Source organism: Bombus terrestris, chromosome 1 (assembly GCF_910591885.1).
Source record: "Bombus terrestris chromosome 1, iyBomTerr1.2, whole genome shotgun sequence".
Taxonomy (NCBI): domain Eukaryota; kingdom Metazoa; phylum Arthropoda; class Insecta; order Hymenoptera; family Apidae; genus Bombus; species Bombus terrestris.
This window is the reverse complement of record NC_063269.1, coordinates 5,460,338-5,477,246: the sequence shown is the minus strand read 5'-3', so window position 1 is coordinate 5,477,246 and position 16,909 is coordinate 5,460,338. Positions and strand designations below refer to the sequence as shown.

Below are 16,909 nucleotides of genomic sequence, written 5' to 3'. Positions count from 1 at the left end.
GATATGCTGAATATAATTCATTAATTTACTGCTTTAAATTGTAGAGGGCAGAGAAAAACTCGAACTTTAGTTCCTATGACTTATGACACAAAATTTCACAAAATGATAGGTCTATTTTATGTTTTATCTGTGCTTCAGTGTACAATTATCTATTTTTTACTTTATTAATTTTTTGGTTGGGTGTTTTAATATAATAATAAGTAACAATTTTCAGATATAATTATAGCAATGTCCTATTCCTTAATATCGTGGGTAATGTAATAATTTATTTTTATCGCATGTGTTCATAATGGTTTCATTTTAAATATAAGTAGGACTCTGTCTTATATTCATAGAAAATATTACTTTTTCTACATTCACATATTCAAGTATTATTTTCATGAATAATAATATCAATATGATCTGATATTTCTAAAATAAGATATTGTACGCGTGCATTTGTGCTATTAGAAAATATTATTTACGATCGATAAAACAAGATTTGAACGGAAATCATACTTATGAGCGGGAATATTTTAAACAAAAATATTGAAATCAAACGAAACTAATACTTATTATAGGGTGCTAATTCTCACGGCCAACTTGGACAAGGAATTGAGTCGGAAGAGTGTGTTTTACCATGTGAAGTTGATTTATCAAAGTGCTCCCTAGAACCGAAAAAAATAAAAAAAATAGTTGGCGGTGCTGGTCACACGTTAATTTTAGATGATTCTGGTCGCGTTTATTCTTGCGGTTGGAACAATAAAGGACAAGTAGGCTTTCCGACGAAGGATAGTATTTTATCATTTCGAGAATTAAATGAAAAATTAAAGAACAAGGTTATCGTGGATATAGCGTGCGGCTGGGATTGTTCCGCTGCATTAACAGTAGAAGGCACTTTACTCCTGTGGGGCTCGAATCGTTTCGGTCAATTAGGAAAACATCCGAACAATCTCCAATGGACACACGAACCCTTCGAAGTTGTAACTGGTCGAAAAATTAAAGGAATTTCGATGGGTTTAAGACACACTGTCCTACTAACGGAAGATTGTAAAATTTTAGTAGCAGGAACAGGTAGCAAAGGACAGTTAGGTTTAAGCTTCTCAAATAGTAAGGGAACTTTAAATGCAGCATATAGTTTTACAGAAGGTAAACATACTTAGGAATAAAAGTATTAAGAGAAACATGTTTTCACAATGTGAATAAAGATTATTGTGTAATTAATTTAAATAGTTTTAACGTTATCGGACATCGAGAGCGTCAGTTGTGGTCAATACCATACAATCGCGGTAGCGAAAGATGGAAATATTTATGCATTTGGTGATAATAAATACGGGCAATTAGGATTAAATACAGATGCATGTCCAAAAACATTCATTCCAATAAAACTATCGGATGTTCAGTTTAAATTGCCAATTAATATGTACAGTGGTTGGTCGCATGTAATTGTATTAAATGGTAATACTATTTGGCAACTTAATTAACACAATATATACATATTTTCAAAATCTGATTGCTTTGTTAGTTTACTATTAGATAATAACATTTTTGGTTGGGGCCGAAATACATATGGGCAGTTAGGTATTACGAAACTCGAAAAGGCATCAACTTGGAAAGCTGCGCGGATCGAAAATCTTCCTAAAATGCATCGAATTTCTGCTGGCTCAGAACATAATGTTGCATTAACTGGTATACACATAATAACTAACAGCAACAAAAAAAAAACTTGATGAAAATCAAATTTTATTTATAACATTTTAGAGAATGGAGAAATTTTATGTTGGGGTTGGAACGAACACGGAAATTGTGGAAATGGTCATACGAAAGATGTAAAATTTCCGGAACAACTGCTTCTGCCCTACAATTACACAGGAATTCATATCGGAAGCGGTGCAGCTCATTCATTTGCAGTAATAAAGACTATTTTATAAGAAATAATGACAATAAAAACAAGATATTTTTTAGTAATTTTTCCGCTTTTCTCCTTCCTAAAAACATATAGAAAATTTGTAATTCTACTTAAATGTACAGTTAAAGGTAAACAAAAGCCAGGTAGATCGATGAGGGTATATGCATACTCAACAGTTGACCTCACCTGTAGGGATAATGCACCACCTGGCAGTAGTAAACTATCGGTGGGGTATCCATACGGACGTAGCAATGGAACCTTCCATATGAAGATCGATCGATTTAAATAAAAAAAAAAAGTTGCGAAATGATATAGAACAAAATGTTACGTTCAAGGTCTCAAAGCAGCATTTGGTACATATTTTTAATTATTTATATTTACACAAACTTCGGTTTGAATTAAGATTCATATTTATAATTTTATTACATTTATTCAGGGAACAAGAAGCAAAGTTTGTACAGGATCGAATATCCAACGTAGAGAAACATTTTGCAGAATTATGCACGACATTTGCGGCATATACAAGAAAAGCTGCCAGGTTTGTACATAACAACAGCTTCTATTGATCTTGTACATATCGATTATTTCTCTTCTATGGTACTTTATCTTTCTGTGTATAAATTTATATAACGTACTTTTAGATTACGCGATAAAGGAGATGAAATAGCAAAAATTATCGAAACCTACGCTCAATCGGAAACGATAAATCAATCATTATCTAACGGATTAGCAAACTTTTCTGCAACTTTGTCAGTAATTGGGGATTATAGGTGGGTATTTTCTTGTTGAATCACAGAAACAAAAAAGATTAATTTTACTGTTTAAATTATCACAACTTTTATTCGTTATTTTTAGGGACGCTAAAGTGCAGAGATTTGATGCCAAAATAATTTCTCCACTTTCTCAATACGCGACAATCTGTAAACACGCTCGTGATGACGTAAAAAATACATTTACAACACGCGATAAAGAATTGACAAGAAAAAGACATCTAGATAGGCTTAGGGAACGAAATCCTAGAAACAGGCAGATGATTGTATCCTTACATTCAATTTCAATGCATTTAACTAATTACATTTAAGCAGTGTTAAAAAATTACAATTATTTTAAATTCTTAAAAATCAACATAGTCTCAAGCCGAATCTGAGCTCATGAAAGCTTCTGTTGAAGTTTCAAGAGTTGTTAAAGGTTTAGAAGAACAAATCGATGCATTCGAAAAGCGGAAATTGCATGATCTGAAAACTGTACTTTTAGATTTTATTATCATTGAACTAAGTTTTCATGCAAAAACTCTTGAATTACTGACAAAGGGTTACCAGGATATTGCAGAAATCGATGAAGTTAAAGATTTAGAGGTAGGCCACCTTTTGCTTAAATAATATTCATAGTCTAATATAAAAAAATATTTTTCACATATTTATATTGGATCTGTTGTATAGTTTTGAAATTACCTTAAATTAGTATTATTTTTTTATACTTACTCGCAGGACTTTCAACTAATAAGAGGAAACATGAATGGGGTAATTTTTTTATTCCACTAGTTATTGAGTATTAACTTGTCATATAAATTACTAAAATATAAGTAGAGAAATATGTTTCTACTCTTTAAATTAATTAAAGCAATGATTAATTACAGGAATTTCGTGAAGTAATGCATATACCCGATTCTATTGCGAGATTGCCTACCGTTGGGCGAACTTCATTTCGGCAGTCTTATTCACTTACCAATTTAGCAAGTCGCTTCATGTCTTCGCCCGCAAATTCTCAGAAATTAGCTAATCATGCAATCGAATCTACCTCGATTGTTAGTATAAATCAATCATCATTGTATACCAATATGTTATAATTCAATGCAAATGCTTACACTATAACTGCAATGGTTATTTTCGTAGGATTCTGCAAAGTCGAGCTTAAAGACAAACTCTTCAGAATCTGTACAGATTGAGGAATTTAGAGATAGTTCAGAAGAAACAGAGTCTGAATCTACTAAAGAGAAACCTGTGAGAACCAGGCATAAATCTATGTAATTCTAAATAATCTGTTATCTCCAAAATATTTTGTTCAATTCTAGATTGAACTGCAAGCTAATTCTGGATATAAGGATTCAACAAGACTTATTGTCAAAACAATACCACCAATTCCTATATATCAAAAATTTCTAACAATGCCTATGATGATCAAGCATGGGTGATCTATTAGTATTTATCTAGCATTGAAATGTATTGTATATTTTTACTTACAAACAGAAAGGAAATAAAATATGCATTATACCATTACATTATTGCAAAAAAGTCATTTTATTGTTTTAATGATCGAAAATTCATACCAATAATATACAAATACCGTTCTTGTAAAATAATATTTGTTAGTATAGTATAATATATATTATATGTAAAAGATCTCTTTCTTTCTATATCAAAATTAATGATATAATAAATACAATCATTTGTCACCTCCTTCTACACCAGCTTGTGTCATCAAATCTGTAATATTCTTTTCTAAATCGTCTATTCTGTTTCCCATTTCATCTAGTATTTTGTATTAAGGATATTTATAATATTATTTATGAAAACGTTAAATAAACTCCCTTAAATAAACTGTTTTTCACACATGTAATAATTTGTATTTTCTTAACAGAAAAATTATGCTTATAAAATATACACTTTGATGCACACTTTATTTTTGAGGTTATCTAAAAAAATGCATCTTAAGCGACTAATAAAAAAGGATATTTTTTCCAAGAATTTGATCTGACATTGTTTGAAATTTCCCTTGCATATTCTGTAATAGTGTTTGTACCTAAAATATACAAAAAATATAAACAAGAATAGACATTATGGAAATATTGATAGAGAGTATCACAATAATGAGTTATATCATACTCACATACTCCGTCAATTCTTGCATATTTTTTGGTTCAGCACTATTACCTATTCCATAATTATCAGTATCCTCAGTTTTATGATCTTGTTTAATATCTGCCATTCCTAAACGATTTGTATTTATTCAATCTCGCTTCACAGTGGGATGAGCTTTGTTCTTTCGAATAGTTCCGTCAAGCGCATGCGAAGATTTTCTATCAACTGATACTTTTACTACGTACAATGCAAATCATCAAAACATCGATTTAACAAATGTAAATAAAATATCATTTTTCGATCAAACTTTTATTATGACTCAGACACGATTATTTTCTTACTATTTCCTTCGTACTCTGTTCAAATAAATGATTCTATTGGTGGAAATTAAGAGAAGGGGAAGGTTTCTCCCATTTATCACCATCCTTGTTTGATAGTGTAAACATAAAGGTGCATACGTATGAAACGCTTGGTGTTTGCAAATTAACATTGCAATATACAATAATATAGTTGCTATTCGCAGTGTTAAAAAATTAAGAAGAAAAGAACGGCTGATAAATATAAAATCGCCATTAATTTTATTGGTATATACAGAAAAGTTACAAATATATTTATTGATTATTAGCTTTGTATATTTAAAAATTATTTTAATATCTAATTAAAAGATTACCTTTATTGAGGTTTAAATACAATATCCACATTTTCTGGTACTGCAATATTCAGAAGATTTGCTGTGTCAAACGATTGATAGTTTGAGGTAGTAGGTGGAATGGGGTATTTTTGGTCATTTTTGTTTTCTTTAGTTGCAAAAAATTTACAACACAAAATATACCAAAAGCTTTGTACAATACTTTTTACCATACCTACAAAATTTTCTCTGTAAAAAATATCTTCAACAGCACAAAATAATTCAAGTAAATTGATATTTACCGCTTGTAACAAAAATACCTCCAACAGTGGCACATAATTTCACTAGAAATTGACACACTGTATCACGTTGTTGAGTAACTTTTATTTTAAGAGCACTCATGTCATATTTAAAAAAAATTCCTGGACTTCCATGAGATCCTTTTTGGTGATCAATTGGTCTCTGATGATCTTTTACGCTATACTGATAAGTTTTGGAAGTGCTCAGTAAAGTCTGTATATCTGTGGGAACCACTTCCACAAAATACTGATATAAAATCATATCTAAAATATATTTCGTTTCAAATAAATTATAAATATTATAATACTTAATTTACAAATACAAACAAATACAAACTTACTGTTGTCAGCAATTTTTTCATCCCCTTCTAATGGGTGAATAATACCTGGGCTAGGTCCTCCAAATGAAAATTTATTTATCCTATGAGTAAAGTTATAGTCTTTGTCCGTCATGAAAGTTAAAATATGTATATGTCCCATAGGAAATGATAATGATTTTCCAGCTGTTATATGAAAATTTCCAGCAACCTTGTTAACATTTAAACTACCATGAATGCGGCATGAATTTGGTGGATAACTAGGTTGATGGGTCCTGCAAGATGTATTGATATATCTATATAATATGTATCAATTACGGGTATAATAATATAGTTTATGTACCGTTTTGGCATTTCACTATATAAAGTAACTTGATTAGATTTCCATAATAATTCATGAATCGCATGGTATTCCTCTCTTAGATAAGAATTCACATCTTTTAAAGCTTCAAAGTGAGATCTCTGCTCCTGTGTCAATTCCCACCATGTATCTTCTTGTTCTAATGATTCATGTCCAATCATATTTTGATTTGTAGAATCTAAGACGTCAGCACTAATACGGCTACATGTCATAGCAACAGTGATATCAATATTTATTTTCAATTTTGCATCAATATCTGTGTCTGTTTCAAATTTAAATTGTAGTCTGCTGTCAAGATAATAACTTGTTTCAGCTATTATTAAATATGCAATAGTGCAGATTGTAAATATAGAGACTGTAAATATAAAAATCGTACTTGTAAAAGTAAGATATTATATTTAATAATTAGAGCAGTAAATAGTAAAACAAAAAACTTACATGTTCCTCCAACTGCAGTTTTGTCTACATATAGTTCAGGAACTTTAGGAAATCCATCCAATTCTTTGACAGTTTTAATATTAACATTCCGTCTTCGCAACATTTTAACAGTTTTTAAAATTCAGATATGAGTATATAACATTTATTCTCTAACTAAATTCTATTAACCTACAAAATATGCAAGAATAAATTTGAATACGCATTTATTATAACGTAAGCACATATATGTATGCATAATATAAATTTGGCAATATTTTTACCTTAATGTTACATTTAACATGAATAGTATATACATATTTACAAATACACATGCATGTCTATTATACAATATTTCAAATACATATATTAAGTTCCATGGGTCAAGTAGTCACATATTACAAGTAACAGACTTTGATACAAATGTTCAACATTTTTCTATTTAACGACAGATAAAGGTTAGTTGTTTCAGACGGTAACCAAAGGCGCCACCATACCTATAAAAAGAACGAAAATTAGTTGAAATTATCACACACAATCAAATGTTTTATTGCTGTATGAGTAACTGAGTATGTAGTAACTGATACCATCACGATTGTTAGAAACAAACGATTGTTCAAAATAATAATAGATATATGTTATGAATTTTTATTCATTATAATTTCATAATTGTTTATTTAATTTCAGAATATTTGATGGAGTAATTACCCGTATATACGTTTATGAAGTTTAAGTTTATGAAGTTTATGAATGTATTGGTTAAATTCGTAATTGAATGTTGAATAAATACGTGTTATCACTTTAATGATTTAAAGCATTCCTTATCTTAAACGATTTTTACACTTAATGCTCGCATTGAAAATAAGTGATCTTGCAGTTATGGGCGACCACGCATTATGTCTTTTGTAGCTTAAATATAAATAAGTCAGAAATCAGTTAATGGTGAATTATGTGCACGTGTTATATTAAAGTGTTAATTTTTATTTAAATGTATATATATATATGTGTATATATATATACACATATATTACATCTTTGTGTATCTTCTTTCTGCATTTCTTGGTAATAATTTCAGATAAGATTTATTATCAGTATTTATTAACATACATTTATTTTAAATATCAATATTATTACTCATCTTAGATGCAAGTATTTAGTACGTTTATTTATTTAATTTTTTATTATTATGTTATCTTATAAATTTATTATATAACAAATAGAAACAATTAGTTTTTATTTATTTATATGATCTACACTACACTTAGTGGCACCTAAGAGCATATATGAAATACTTTAAAATGTTATAGTTAACTTGCAAAAGGTTTTGTTATGCAAATGAAATTTAATACTTTTTAAAGATTATAAAAAGCAGTTGCAATAATCATTTATATTTCAAATATACTATCTTTATATAATTATATAAAATTACACATAAAAAGAATAAAATACATGTAATATCATAGTGAATAATTTTTGTGTTAATGTGTTAAAACTATTATTAAAAGATTAAGAACACAAGATGCCTGGTACTTTGACCTACCCAATGTATGCTGGTGTTGAATCACCTCCTCAAAGAACTCGTGCTTATACTTGGAATTCTCAGCATCGTTCTGCATCTCGGGCATTGCAAGCTAACAGAAGACCAGGACGCTTTTCATTGACAGAACCTGCAGTATGTAAATAATCATATTTCCTTGTATATATGATATTTGTACAATGCATTATTTTAAGAGATAATAACTTAGAAATTATTCATTCTTATCATATCTCATGATATTAAACTGGAAATTTAACTGAACAATATAGCTTATTATCATACATTTTATTTTAACATCTTTATTAATGTCAATACAAAGACTCTCTGATATTAAAACAATACTTTGATACTCGAGAAATCACAAAAACAAATAAAACAGATATACTAGAAAACACGTGAGTCACTTTTTATGCGCATCAATCGTTGAAACGTAGCGTTGCAAGGTAATAATGTTTTGATGAAAAACCAAATTCTTACAATTTCGATTACGTCGTTCAACTTACTACATTTAATAACGAAAGACGTCTATTTAGAAAAATTTGGAGAGATTTTCGCAGGCGCGTTAGAAGTTGTTCGTGTCAAGGATATCTAATATTGTTTCGTAATCTACTTTCCAGCAATTTTTGTTTGTTCTAATACTGATAAAATTGATAAAGATTAAAGAAAATATACTTTGTAAAATGTACATATACACAATAATGATTCTTTTTTTTTATTTGAAATGATTGAGATGGATTTTAGTCACGTTTGAATATTTAAAAGGAAGTTAGCCATCTTTAAGCGCGAGTATGTCATATCCGTTTCGTTCGTGCAATAGTAACCGAGAGGGGTTAAGACAAAATAGGTTTCTTGATGGCATATAAGAAACTGTGAACCTAGTAAAATTGTAAGAAGTAGCCATCAACGATTAAGAATAAATTGAATACACATAACGTTAATGGCAGAGGAACATGTTTATGGATATAATCCAACGTCTGGGGCTGACGGAGAATCCGTACGTAACTATTTTGACAGTTTGACAAGTACAGGTTGGATTTTTGATTGATAGATCTCAGAAAGGGTGTTACTTCCACAAAGTTGTTGATTTTATGATTAATAATATTATTGCGTTGATAATAAAATGTTTATATTATTAATAATCGTAGCACAAATCATCTCTATATTTTTTTAATCAAAACAATCAATAAATTGATAAAATGCATCAATATTAATATTTTTATATTTTATTACCCATCTAAATTAAACTTGAAAAACAGTATATTCTTTTCATCTTTTATGTATAACTTTATTTATTTTCGTAGTGCTTTATATTTTGTGTTTTTATATTTGATGTATTAAATAAAATATAAATAAAATAGTTAATTGTTTGTTTATTATATAAACCATATAAAACTAATCAGAAAATTCTTATCATGGTTATTAATAGAAACAATAGACATGACAAGTTTAACTTTTTTTTATTTAACATTTTGAGAATCTAGCGTTAGTTGATGTTTTTGTTTTGTTTTTTGATATTGTGTATAGAGAGATGAAGCTACCCGAAAGCTGAGATTAAAAGTGATCGCTGGTCACCAATTAGCAAAAAAGGACATCTTTGGTGCAAGCGATCCTTATGTGCGTATTGATTTAAATACTCTAAATGGAGATCAGACAATAGATTCTGCACTTACGAAAACTAAAAAAAAGACATTGAATCCTGTCTGGGAAGAAGAATTTATATTTAGAGTAAGTATGATATAATATAATTTAATGTCAAGATAAATTCAATATGTTAATGAAAATATATATTCTTTATTGTTAGGTAAAACCTGTCGATCATAAATTGGTGTTACAAGTTTTTGATGAGAATAGATTGACAAGGGATGATTTTCTTGGTATGGTAGAATTAACATTGATTAATCTACCTAAAGAACAAGAAGGTCGTACAATTCCTGTTAGGCGTTATTTACTTCGACCACGTAGGTAAGTATTTTTATAATATATGCTTAAAGCTGTGTATTTTTGTATATTTTAAAAATTTAATTTGTTTAGCTTCCTATTAAAATTATTTGGCCTCAAACTACAGATATGGTTTTACAAGCTACAATATATTATATATACAATAAAAATAATTGAAATTCATTACTTTTATTCATTAATTTTCATTTTTATTATTTTTATATGCACTGTTACATGTTTTGGGTCAGTTTTGGATCTAGTTATATTTATTGGCTCCATACCACGAATTTTCATGTTTAGTTCATTAATATATTTCTTTTGTATCTTTCATTTGCAAATGCAAAATGAATAACTTACGAGGATATGGCTAGTAATCATTCCAGTCAGCGTTCAAGAGTAAAAGGCACCTTGGAAGTGTATCATGCATACATTTCTGACTCATCAACTGTAGACAATGATAATGGAGATACTGCATCAGACTCAGGAGGCTGGGAAATGGTACAACCAGTAAATAATAGTCCTGTGGAACAAGCTGCAGAGGTATGCATAGTTACATCTATACTTTAAACTACAAATATTAAAGATGACTCTACTCGTGTATATATAAACTACTAATACTTTAATTGAATGTTCTTTTAGGTCATGATTATCAGACCTTTACCACCAGGATGGGAAGAGAGACAAGATGCAAATGGGCGAACATATTATGTCAATCATGTAGCAAGATTTACACAATGGGAACATCCATCAGAATCGTATGTAACAGATGTGTATATATATATATCTGCTTCAACATATTTATTGCATAATAAGTATAAATAATAATGCGGAAATATTGGAATTTATTTATAGTACTACATCACCTAGTGGAAATATGACTATTGAGCGAAATTTCAATACTGCAGTAACTGAATTTCAACGTCGTTTTCACATTAGTGCCGATGAAGAAAATAGACACAGAAGTTCAATTAATCAGGTAATATTGGCGGTTATATAATTAATGTAAATACCGTAAAAGAAAGAAAAAGATGAAATGAATTTACTAACTAGTCAGCTTAGAATCTGTTTCCAAATTTTTTTATTATAACAGAATATTATGTCTTATACTTTATTTTGAGACTTAGAGTTTATGTAGACTTGTTGTGTGTAAAAAGATACACACACACGCACAAAACTCAAAGTTTACGTTTAATATATTTTTTAATAATAAAAATATATTTATATCTTTAGGTGGGAGTAGATTAGAAACTGTTGCCACATATATTTTTTGCTTTGTATGTTATCTTTTTAATTGTGTAAATTAACAAAAAGTTTATAACCAAACGCCTATGTAACCCCATTTAACATATATAGACGCATCATACTCTGTTTAACTATAGATATGTGCTTTAATAGGTAACTGTTAACTGTCAAAATGTGCATGAATTATTGAAAGACAAAAATATGAATATAAATGTCTAAACAGTATAAAAACCTTCTAACAAATAGAGTATTTAGCATGCAGTATGTAGCAATTTTGTGCATGTGTGTGTAAGGATGATGAAGTTCTCCGTGAGGATGGCGAAGATTCGGATGCGAGAAATTATGAGATTGAGAATCATAGGGGAGGGGGTAGTGGGGATACTTCGTCAGACTCTGGACATTCTGTTGATCAACGCGGCTACCTTAGTGAATATGAAGACCAGGTACTCATTCATAGATATGATTATTTTCGATTGTATAAGCTGTTTTTATTTACATGTGTTCATTTATTTGACGAAAATAAAGGCTATAATTTGTAAACAGAGATTATATATATTTTTCATGTAGTGCATTGCTGTCTGTATTACTTTATGTTGTAATACAATTTAAAACATTTATTACAAAACTTCACCATGCAGTTGGGTATTACAAACTAACCATTCTTTCTAAAAAGTACTCTTAGTGTTAAAAAAAATTGTATTTCTGTAATTGACATATTGCACTATTTTGATTAATTTTGTTGTTTATTACGCAAAAATGATAACAAATTTGTAATACATTATAAAATGTTGAAAGTGTATAACATATAAATTTCTTTGTAAAATAATAGATTGAAATTATATCCATGTACATGTTGTATGAAAATATATTACTATTGTACTTGCAGAGTGATGATAGTGTGGATAGTCCAGCTGGATCTAGACGATCATCTGAACAAGTTAGTACAGCATTTTACTGTAAATAACAACAGCGAATACTATAAAAATTATTTACCCTAATTCCTGTTACTGATTCGATGTCTAGATCGAAAGTCCGAAACCTGTAGTTCCTGCGCCAAGTGACGAAGGATTACCACCTGGGTGGGGTATGCAAATAGCTCCGAATGGTAGAGTATTTTTTATTGATCACACTGCGAGGACAACAACATGGATCGATCCTCGAACAGGGCGACCAAGTTCAATACCTAATCACATTGCTCCTTCTACTACACCAAGAAGTGATTTAGATCAGCTTGGTCCTCTTCCTGAAGGTTGGGAAGAAAGAGTTCATACGGATGGCCGAATATTTTTCATTGATCATAGTATGTGAATGTTTACCAAGATTTTGTAAAGTTCGAAAATTTTGGCTTTGATCATGCAATATTTGTTTTTCTATTCTTGCTTTGCAGATACAAGAACAACACAATGGGAAGATCCTCGCATGTCCAATCCTCAAATTGCTGGACCGGTATGAGTCTCTTTAGTCCAAAGATCGTGATATATGAAGTATAACTCATTTAATTTGTTAATATTCCTATATTTTCACAGGCTGTACCATATTCACGAGATTATAAACGTAAATACGAATATCTTAAATCTCAGTTAAGAAAGCCTGTAAGTATATGATTGTACAAAACTTATCCATATTTGATTTCTCTTATATTTCAGCCATATTTTTTTTCAGAGTAATGTTCCTAATAAATTTGAAATAAAAGTTGGTCGAAATAATATCCTAGAAGATTCGTATCGTATAATTAGTTCTGTCAACAGAGTAGAAATATTGAAAACAAAATTATGGGTTGAATTTGAAGGAGAAGTTGGTTTAGATTATGGAGGTCTCGCTCGAGAATGGTTTTTCCTATTGTCTAAAGAAATGTTTAATCCTTACTATGGATTATTTGAATATTCTGCTACGTAGGTATATTTATGTATAAAATCATTTGCATTCTATAAAATGCAAAAAATAATAACAATTGAAATGTTTGTAGGGATAATTATACCTTGCAAATTAATCCATTTTCGGGGGTATGTAATGAAGAACATTTAAATTATTTCAAATTTATTGGTCGCATAGCAGGTATGGCTGTGTATCATGGTAAACTGTTGGATGGTAAGAATTATTTCAATTATACAGAAGATATAAAACATTTCATTAAGAAAAAATATAAAAGGAGCTCCTATCTTTTTTTACAGCATTTTTCATTCGTCCATTTTATAAAATGATGTTAGGTAAATCTATTGATTTGAAAGATATGGAAAGCGTTGATTCAGAATATTACAATTCATTATTGTGGATTAAAGAAAATGACCCCAGTGAATTGGAACTTACGTTTTGTGTTGATGAAGAAAGTTTTGGACATACGTCTCAAAGAGAACTTAAACCAGATGGTGCTAATATACCATTAACAGACGAAAATAAAGATGAATATATAGCTTTAGTTATACAGTGGCGTTTTGTATCAAGGGTTCAAGAACAAATGAATGCATTTTTAGAGGGATTTAATGCTCTTATACCACCAACACTGGTAAAAATATTTGATGAAAATGAATTAGAATTATTAATGTGTGGTATTCAACATATTGACGTGAGAGATTGGAAACAAAACACATTGTACAAAGGAGATTATCACGCTAATCACATCGTTGTTCAGTGGTTTTGGCGTGTGGTACTTTCATTTAGCAATGAAATGAGATCCAGACTTTTACAGTTTGTTACTGGTACATCGCGAGTACCTATGAATGGTTTTAAAGAACTTTATGGTAGCAATGGTCCACAATTATTTACAATTGAGAAGTGGGGTACACCAGAAAATTATCCAAGAGCTCATACCTGGTATGTAAATTTTAACATAATGTTTAATCTTATGTGTAGTTGTTAAAGTAAGATGGATTAAAAATTATAGTAATCTTTCTCATTTGAAAAATTTGAAAAAAGAAACCAAAAAAAGTGTAGAGTTATATCTGATGATTTATGTATCCTTTTCAGTTTTAATCGTATAGATCTCCCTCCATACGAAAGTTATCAACAATTGAGAGAGAAATTGATAAAAGCAATTGAAGGTTCGCAAGGTTTTGCTGGAGTGGATTAGCACGAAATACCCCTTTTCATGATGATATCTGTAATATAATGTACATATATACATACATATAGATACACAACCATGTATACTGTCTAATATGATTAACTATTTAACAGGATAAACATTTTTCTGCACTCTGAAGACTTAGGTGTCTTTTGACTGCTAGTTACAACATTAAGACAAATCAATGAAAAGTACGTTTAGATATTACTTAACCTCTACGAATAATTCGAAAAAATTTTACGCATGATGCACATTAGAAATTATAGGCTATATTTAACAAACAGGAGGAAAAAAGTTGATAGTAATCTCAAATGCTGTTTCAGCAATTGATGAATTACAATTTATTAACTCATTCACGTTCTAAATGTAATTCCATATTTTGATGGTTACTATACTTTAAAAGAGTTCTTTGGGAAAATTTTATTTGCTGCTATAAAAACATTAATCTGGTATTAATTGTAAATAACTTAAGATAAGAGATAATAATCTATATATTAATTACTTATCTCAATTTGTTGATAAAATGCCTTGTTAAAGGAATTTATAAATAATATGAGTTTACATATTTAAAAAGTCAAATTATACTAAAATATATAATGGACGAAAAAAGAAGTTTTAAATTTTGTCACGTAGGATTTAGTACGATTTTCAAATATATCGAATTTCAGTTACATTCAAGTTAAATGAACATCTGTCAAATTATATTGTATACAATGACGCTATAATTTACGATGAATTGTTGTGTAATATTGATTTGAATTTTAATATTATACATATATACGTATTTCTTTGGTCTAATTTTATAACACAATTTATTAAAACGAGATCCCTTTCAATGACGATTTCTAATTTTTCCATGAAATTAAACACTATTTTTTAAATCAATAATTTGTTTGAAATTGTAAATGTAATAATTTTACATTTTGTTTTTATATAAAGAAATTAAATCTTTAAAGACTCACGTATTACGCACGTTTAGATTTTCTATCGTAGTAACAAAGGCTAGAAAATTTTGTTTCTTGAAAACATATGCATAGTCGCAAAAATGTGTAAACAGAAAGTTTTGGAAAATCAATTATACTATTAGAAGATGTAGCAAGAAGAATAACAGACAGTGTGAAATACGTAATTTGTTTCATTTTCGATCGATTTATGAATTTATGGTAAAAGACATCATTTAATTTATCATAGATATAATTAAAAATAAGTTATTTTTTTGGAACAGACGTATCTGTTACATAGTTTATTCGTATAACAAATCGAAAATTTTTCGTATTGGACAGCGTTCTTCTTGTGTGTTCTTCTAAGAACTGACGATGGAAAGCATATTATACTTAGCTCATTGTATATAGCATTAAATAAGATAAAAGAATATATACATCAAATTGCTTAAACAGCGAAATTTATTTATATATTTTAGCAATTTACGAAAAAGTGGACATAGTCTATTCTTTCGTTAAAAATGGTATACTACCTATGAAATTGATTATTCGAAGATATCGTGATCAAATTTGTAAATGCCTACTTTGTACAATAATAGCTATTTCAAAAAAGTAACAAGTATTCTAAACAAATAACTAGCATTTAAAGCTAACGAAACATTCCATCCTATTTGTACAGCTTATTTTATTGTAAACAGATACGTCCCATTAGATAATAAATATTATTATTACGACAAAAATTTTGTGGCCTTAAATTATGATTATTTTCGATTTTCTATACGCTGCATGTTTTTTAATGACGAAAATTCGGCTTCTTGCATTTACACGATGAACGTATTATATTCAGAATGGAACAATGCATTTCAATGTATTATATTTTTTAAAAAGCCAATGTTACTTGGAAATCGTAGTATTTTTTCTAACACTAAGTTATAATTTAATCGGGTTAGAAGCTAAGACTGTTAGTTGCCCACGTTTCAAGATATTTACTTAATTGTTCTTTTATTATCATTATTGTTATTATTATTATTATCTACCTTAGAATTCGCATATATTAGTGAATAATAGAATATAGAACATGCAAGGTTTATTTATTATTTTTACTAAAATGTTATATAAGATAATTTGTTGCAAGCTCACAAATACAGCGACTTAATTTTTTCATAACGTCATACTACAGAAATGATTTATCAGCTTATCCACATGTATCTGCGTAAGTTGCAAAAATATGTGACTCTAACTCCAATTTACCTCTCTTTAGATTGTATGTAAATATAAACATATTTCTTGTAATATATCGATTACAAGGTACGTACATTTTTACTGTACTTGTGACAGATGAACTTGTAAACAAAATGTTTGTAAGCTAGTTATTGCGATTATTCATTATTATCGAAATACGGCGAAGTTACACATTGTAATAAT

General features: G+C 29.0%; 5 protein-coding genes across 17 annotated transcripts; 3 read left to right on the top strand and 2 right to left on the bottom strand.

Moving 5' to 3' along the window:
- Positions 1 to 10: 10 nt before the first annotated feature.
- LOC105665823 (secretion-regulating guanine nucleotide exchange factor) lies at positions 11 to 2,223 on the top strand. 5 transcript variants are annotated; one of them, XM_048405294.1, is made up of 7 exons: positions 11 to 252; positions 561 to 1,128; positions 1,213 to 1,437; positions 1,516 to 1,668; positions 1,741 to 1,889; positions 2,011 to 2,016; positions 2,081 to 2,223. In XM_048405294.1, the coding sequence occupies exons 1-7, from the start codon at positions 229 to 231 to the stop codon at positions 2,084 to 2,086; spliced, it is 1,131 nt and encodes a 376-aa protein (XP_048261251.1). In that variant the 5' UTR covers positions 11 to 228; the 3' UTR covers positions 2,087 to 2,223. The 5 variants fall into 5 exon arrangements, with proteins under 5 accessions (XP_048261251.1, XP_048261245.1, XP_048261253.1 ...); XM_048405288.1 differs by having other exon boundaries at positions 1,982 to 2,016; XM_048405296.1 differs by lacking the exon at positions 2,011 to 2,016.
- On the top strand, positions 2,099 to 4,164 carry LOC100650310 (CBY1-interacting BAR domain-containing protein 1-A). 3 transcript variants are annotated; one of them, XM_012309312.3, is made up of 9 exons: positions 2,099 to 2,241; positions 2,325 to 2,426; positions 2,530 to 2,658; positions 2,744 to 2,924; positions 3,019 to 3,243; positions 3,376 to 3,408; positions 3,525 to 3,692; positions 3,781 to 3,888; positions 3,960 to 4,164. In XM_012309312.3, the coding sequence occupies exons 1-9, from the start codon at positions 2,210 to 2,212 to the stop codon at positions 4,077 to 4,079; spliced, it is 1,098 nt and encodes a 365-aa protein (XP_012164702.1). In that variant the 5' UTR covers positions 2,099 to 2,209; the 3' UTR covers positions 4,080 to 4,164. The 3 variants fall into 3 exon arrangements, with proteins under 3 accessions (XP_012164702.1, XP_012164709.1, XP_012164715.1); XM_012309319.3 differs by lacking the exon at positions 3,376 to 3,408; XM_012309325.3 differs by having other exon boundaries at positions 3,781 to 4,164.
- Positions 4,162 to 5,138, bottom strand: LOC100647209 (heat shock factor-binding protein 1). The gene is made up of 3 exons (XM_003393093.4): positions 4,775 to 5,138; positions 4,621 to 4,687; positions 4,162 to 4,419 (listed from the first exon to the last, which is right to left on the bottom strand). The coding sequence occupies exons 1-3, from the start codon at positions 4,871 to 4,873 to the stop codon at positions 4,331 to 4,333; spliced, it is 255 nt and encodes an 84-aa protein (XP_003393141.1). The 5' UTR covers positions 4,874 to 5,138; the 3' UTR covers positions 4,162 to 4,330.
- A 163-nt stretch (positions 5,139 to 5,301) lies between these two features.
- Positions 5,302 to 7,191, bottom strand: LOC100646972 (endoplasmic reticulum-Golgi intermediate compartment protein 2). The gene is made up of 6 exons (XM_012309272.3): positions 7,050 to 7,191; positions 6,790 to 6,957; positions 6,334 to 6,706; positions 6,015 to 6,265; positions 5,677 to 5,937; positions 5,302 to 5,609 (listed from the first exon to the last, which is right to left on the bottom strand). Exons 2-6 carry the CDS (start codon positions 6,890 to 6,892, stop codon positions 5,419 to 5,421), a joined length of 1,179 nt encoding a protein of 392 aa, XP_012164662.1. The 5' UTR covers positions 6,893 to 6,957; positions 7,050 to 7,191; the 3' UTR covers positions 5,302 to 5,418.
- Positions 7,192 to 7,689: 498 nt separating this feature from the next.
- On the top strand, positions 7,690 to 16,696 carry LOC100646768 (E3 ubiquitin-protein ligase Nedd-4). 7 transcript variants are annotated; one of them, XM_012309251.3, is made up of 17 exons: positions 7,690 to 7,827; positions 8,271 to 8,437; positions 9,827 to 10,027; positions 10,104 to 10,264; positions 10,612 to 10,780; positions 10,880 to 10,995; positions 11,093 to 11,216; positions 11,776 to 11,925; positions 12,369 to 12,419; positions 12,506 to 12,782; positions 12,870 to 12,928; positions 13,009 to 13,074; positions 13,145 to 13,374; positions 13,449 to 13,570; positions 13,654 to 14,293; positions 14,447 to 14,579; positions 14,657 to 16,696. In XM_012309251.3, exons 2-16 carry the CDS (start codon positions 8,285 to 8,287, stop codon positions 14,547 to 14,549), a joined length of 2,622 nt encoding a protein of 873 aa, XP_012164641.1. In that variant the 5' UTR covers positions 7,690 to 7,827; positions 8,271 to 8,284; the 3' UTR covers positions 14,550 to 14,579; positions 14,657 to 16,696. The 7 variants fall into 7 exon arrangements, with proteins under 7 accessions (XP_012164641.1, XP_012164633.1, XP_048261186.1 ...); XM_012309243.3 differs by having other exon boundaries at positions 14,447 to 14,589; XM_048405229.1 differs by having other exon boundaries at positions 10,624 to 10,780; positions 14,447 to 16,696.
- The last annotated feature ends 213 nt before the right edge of the window (positions 16,697 to 16,909 follow it).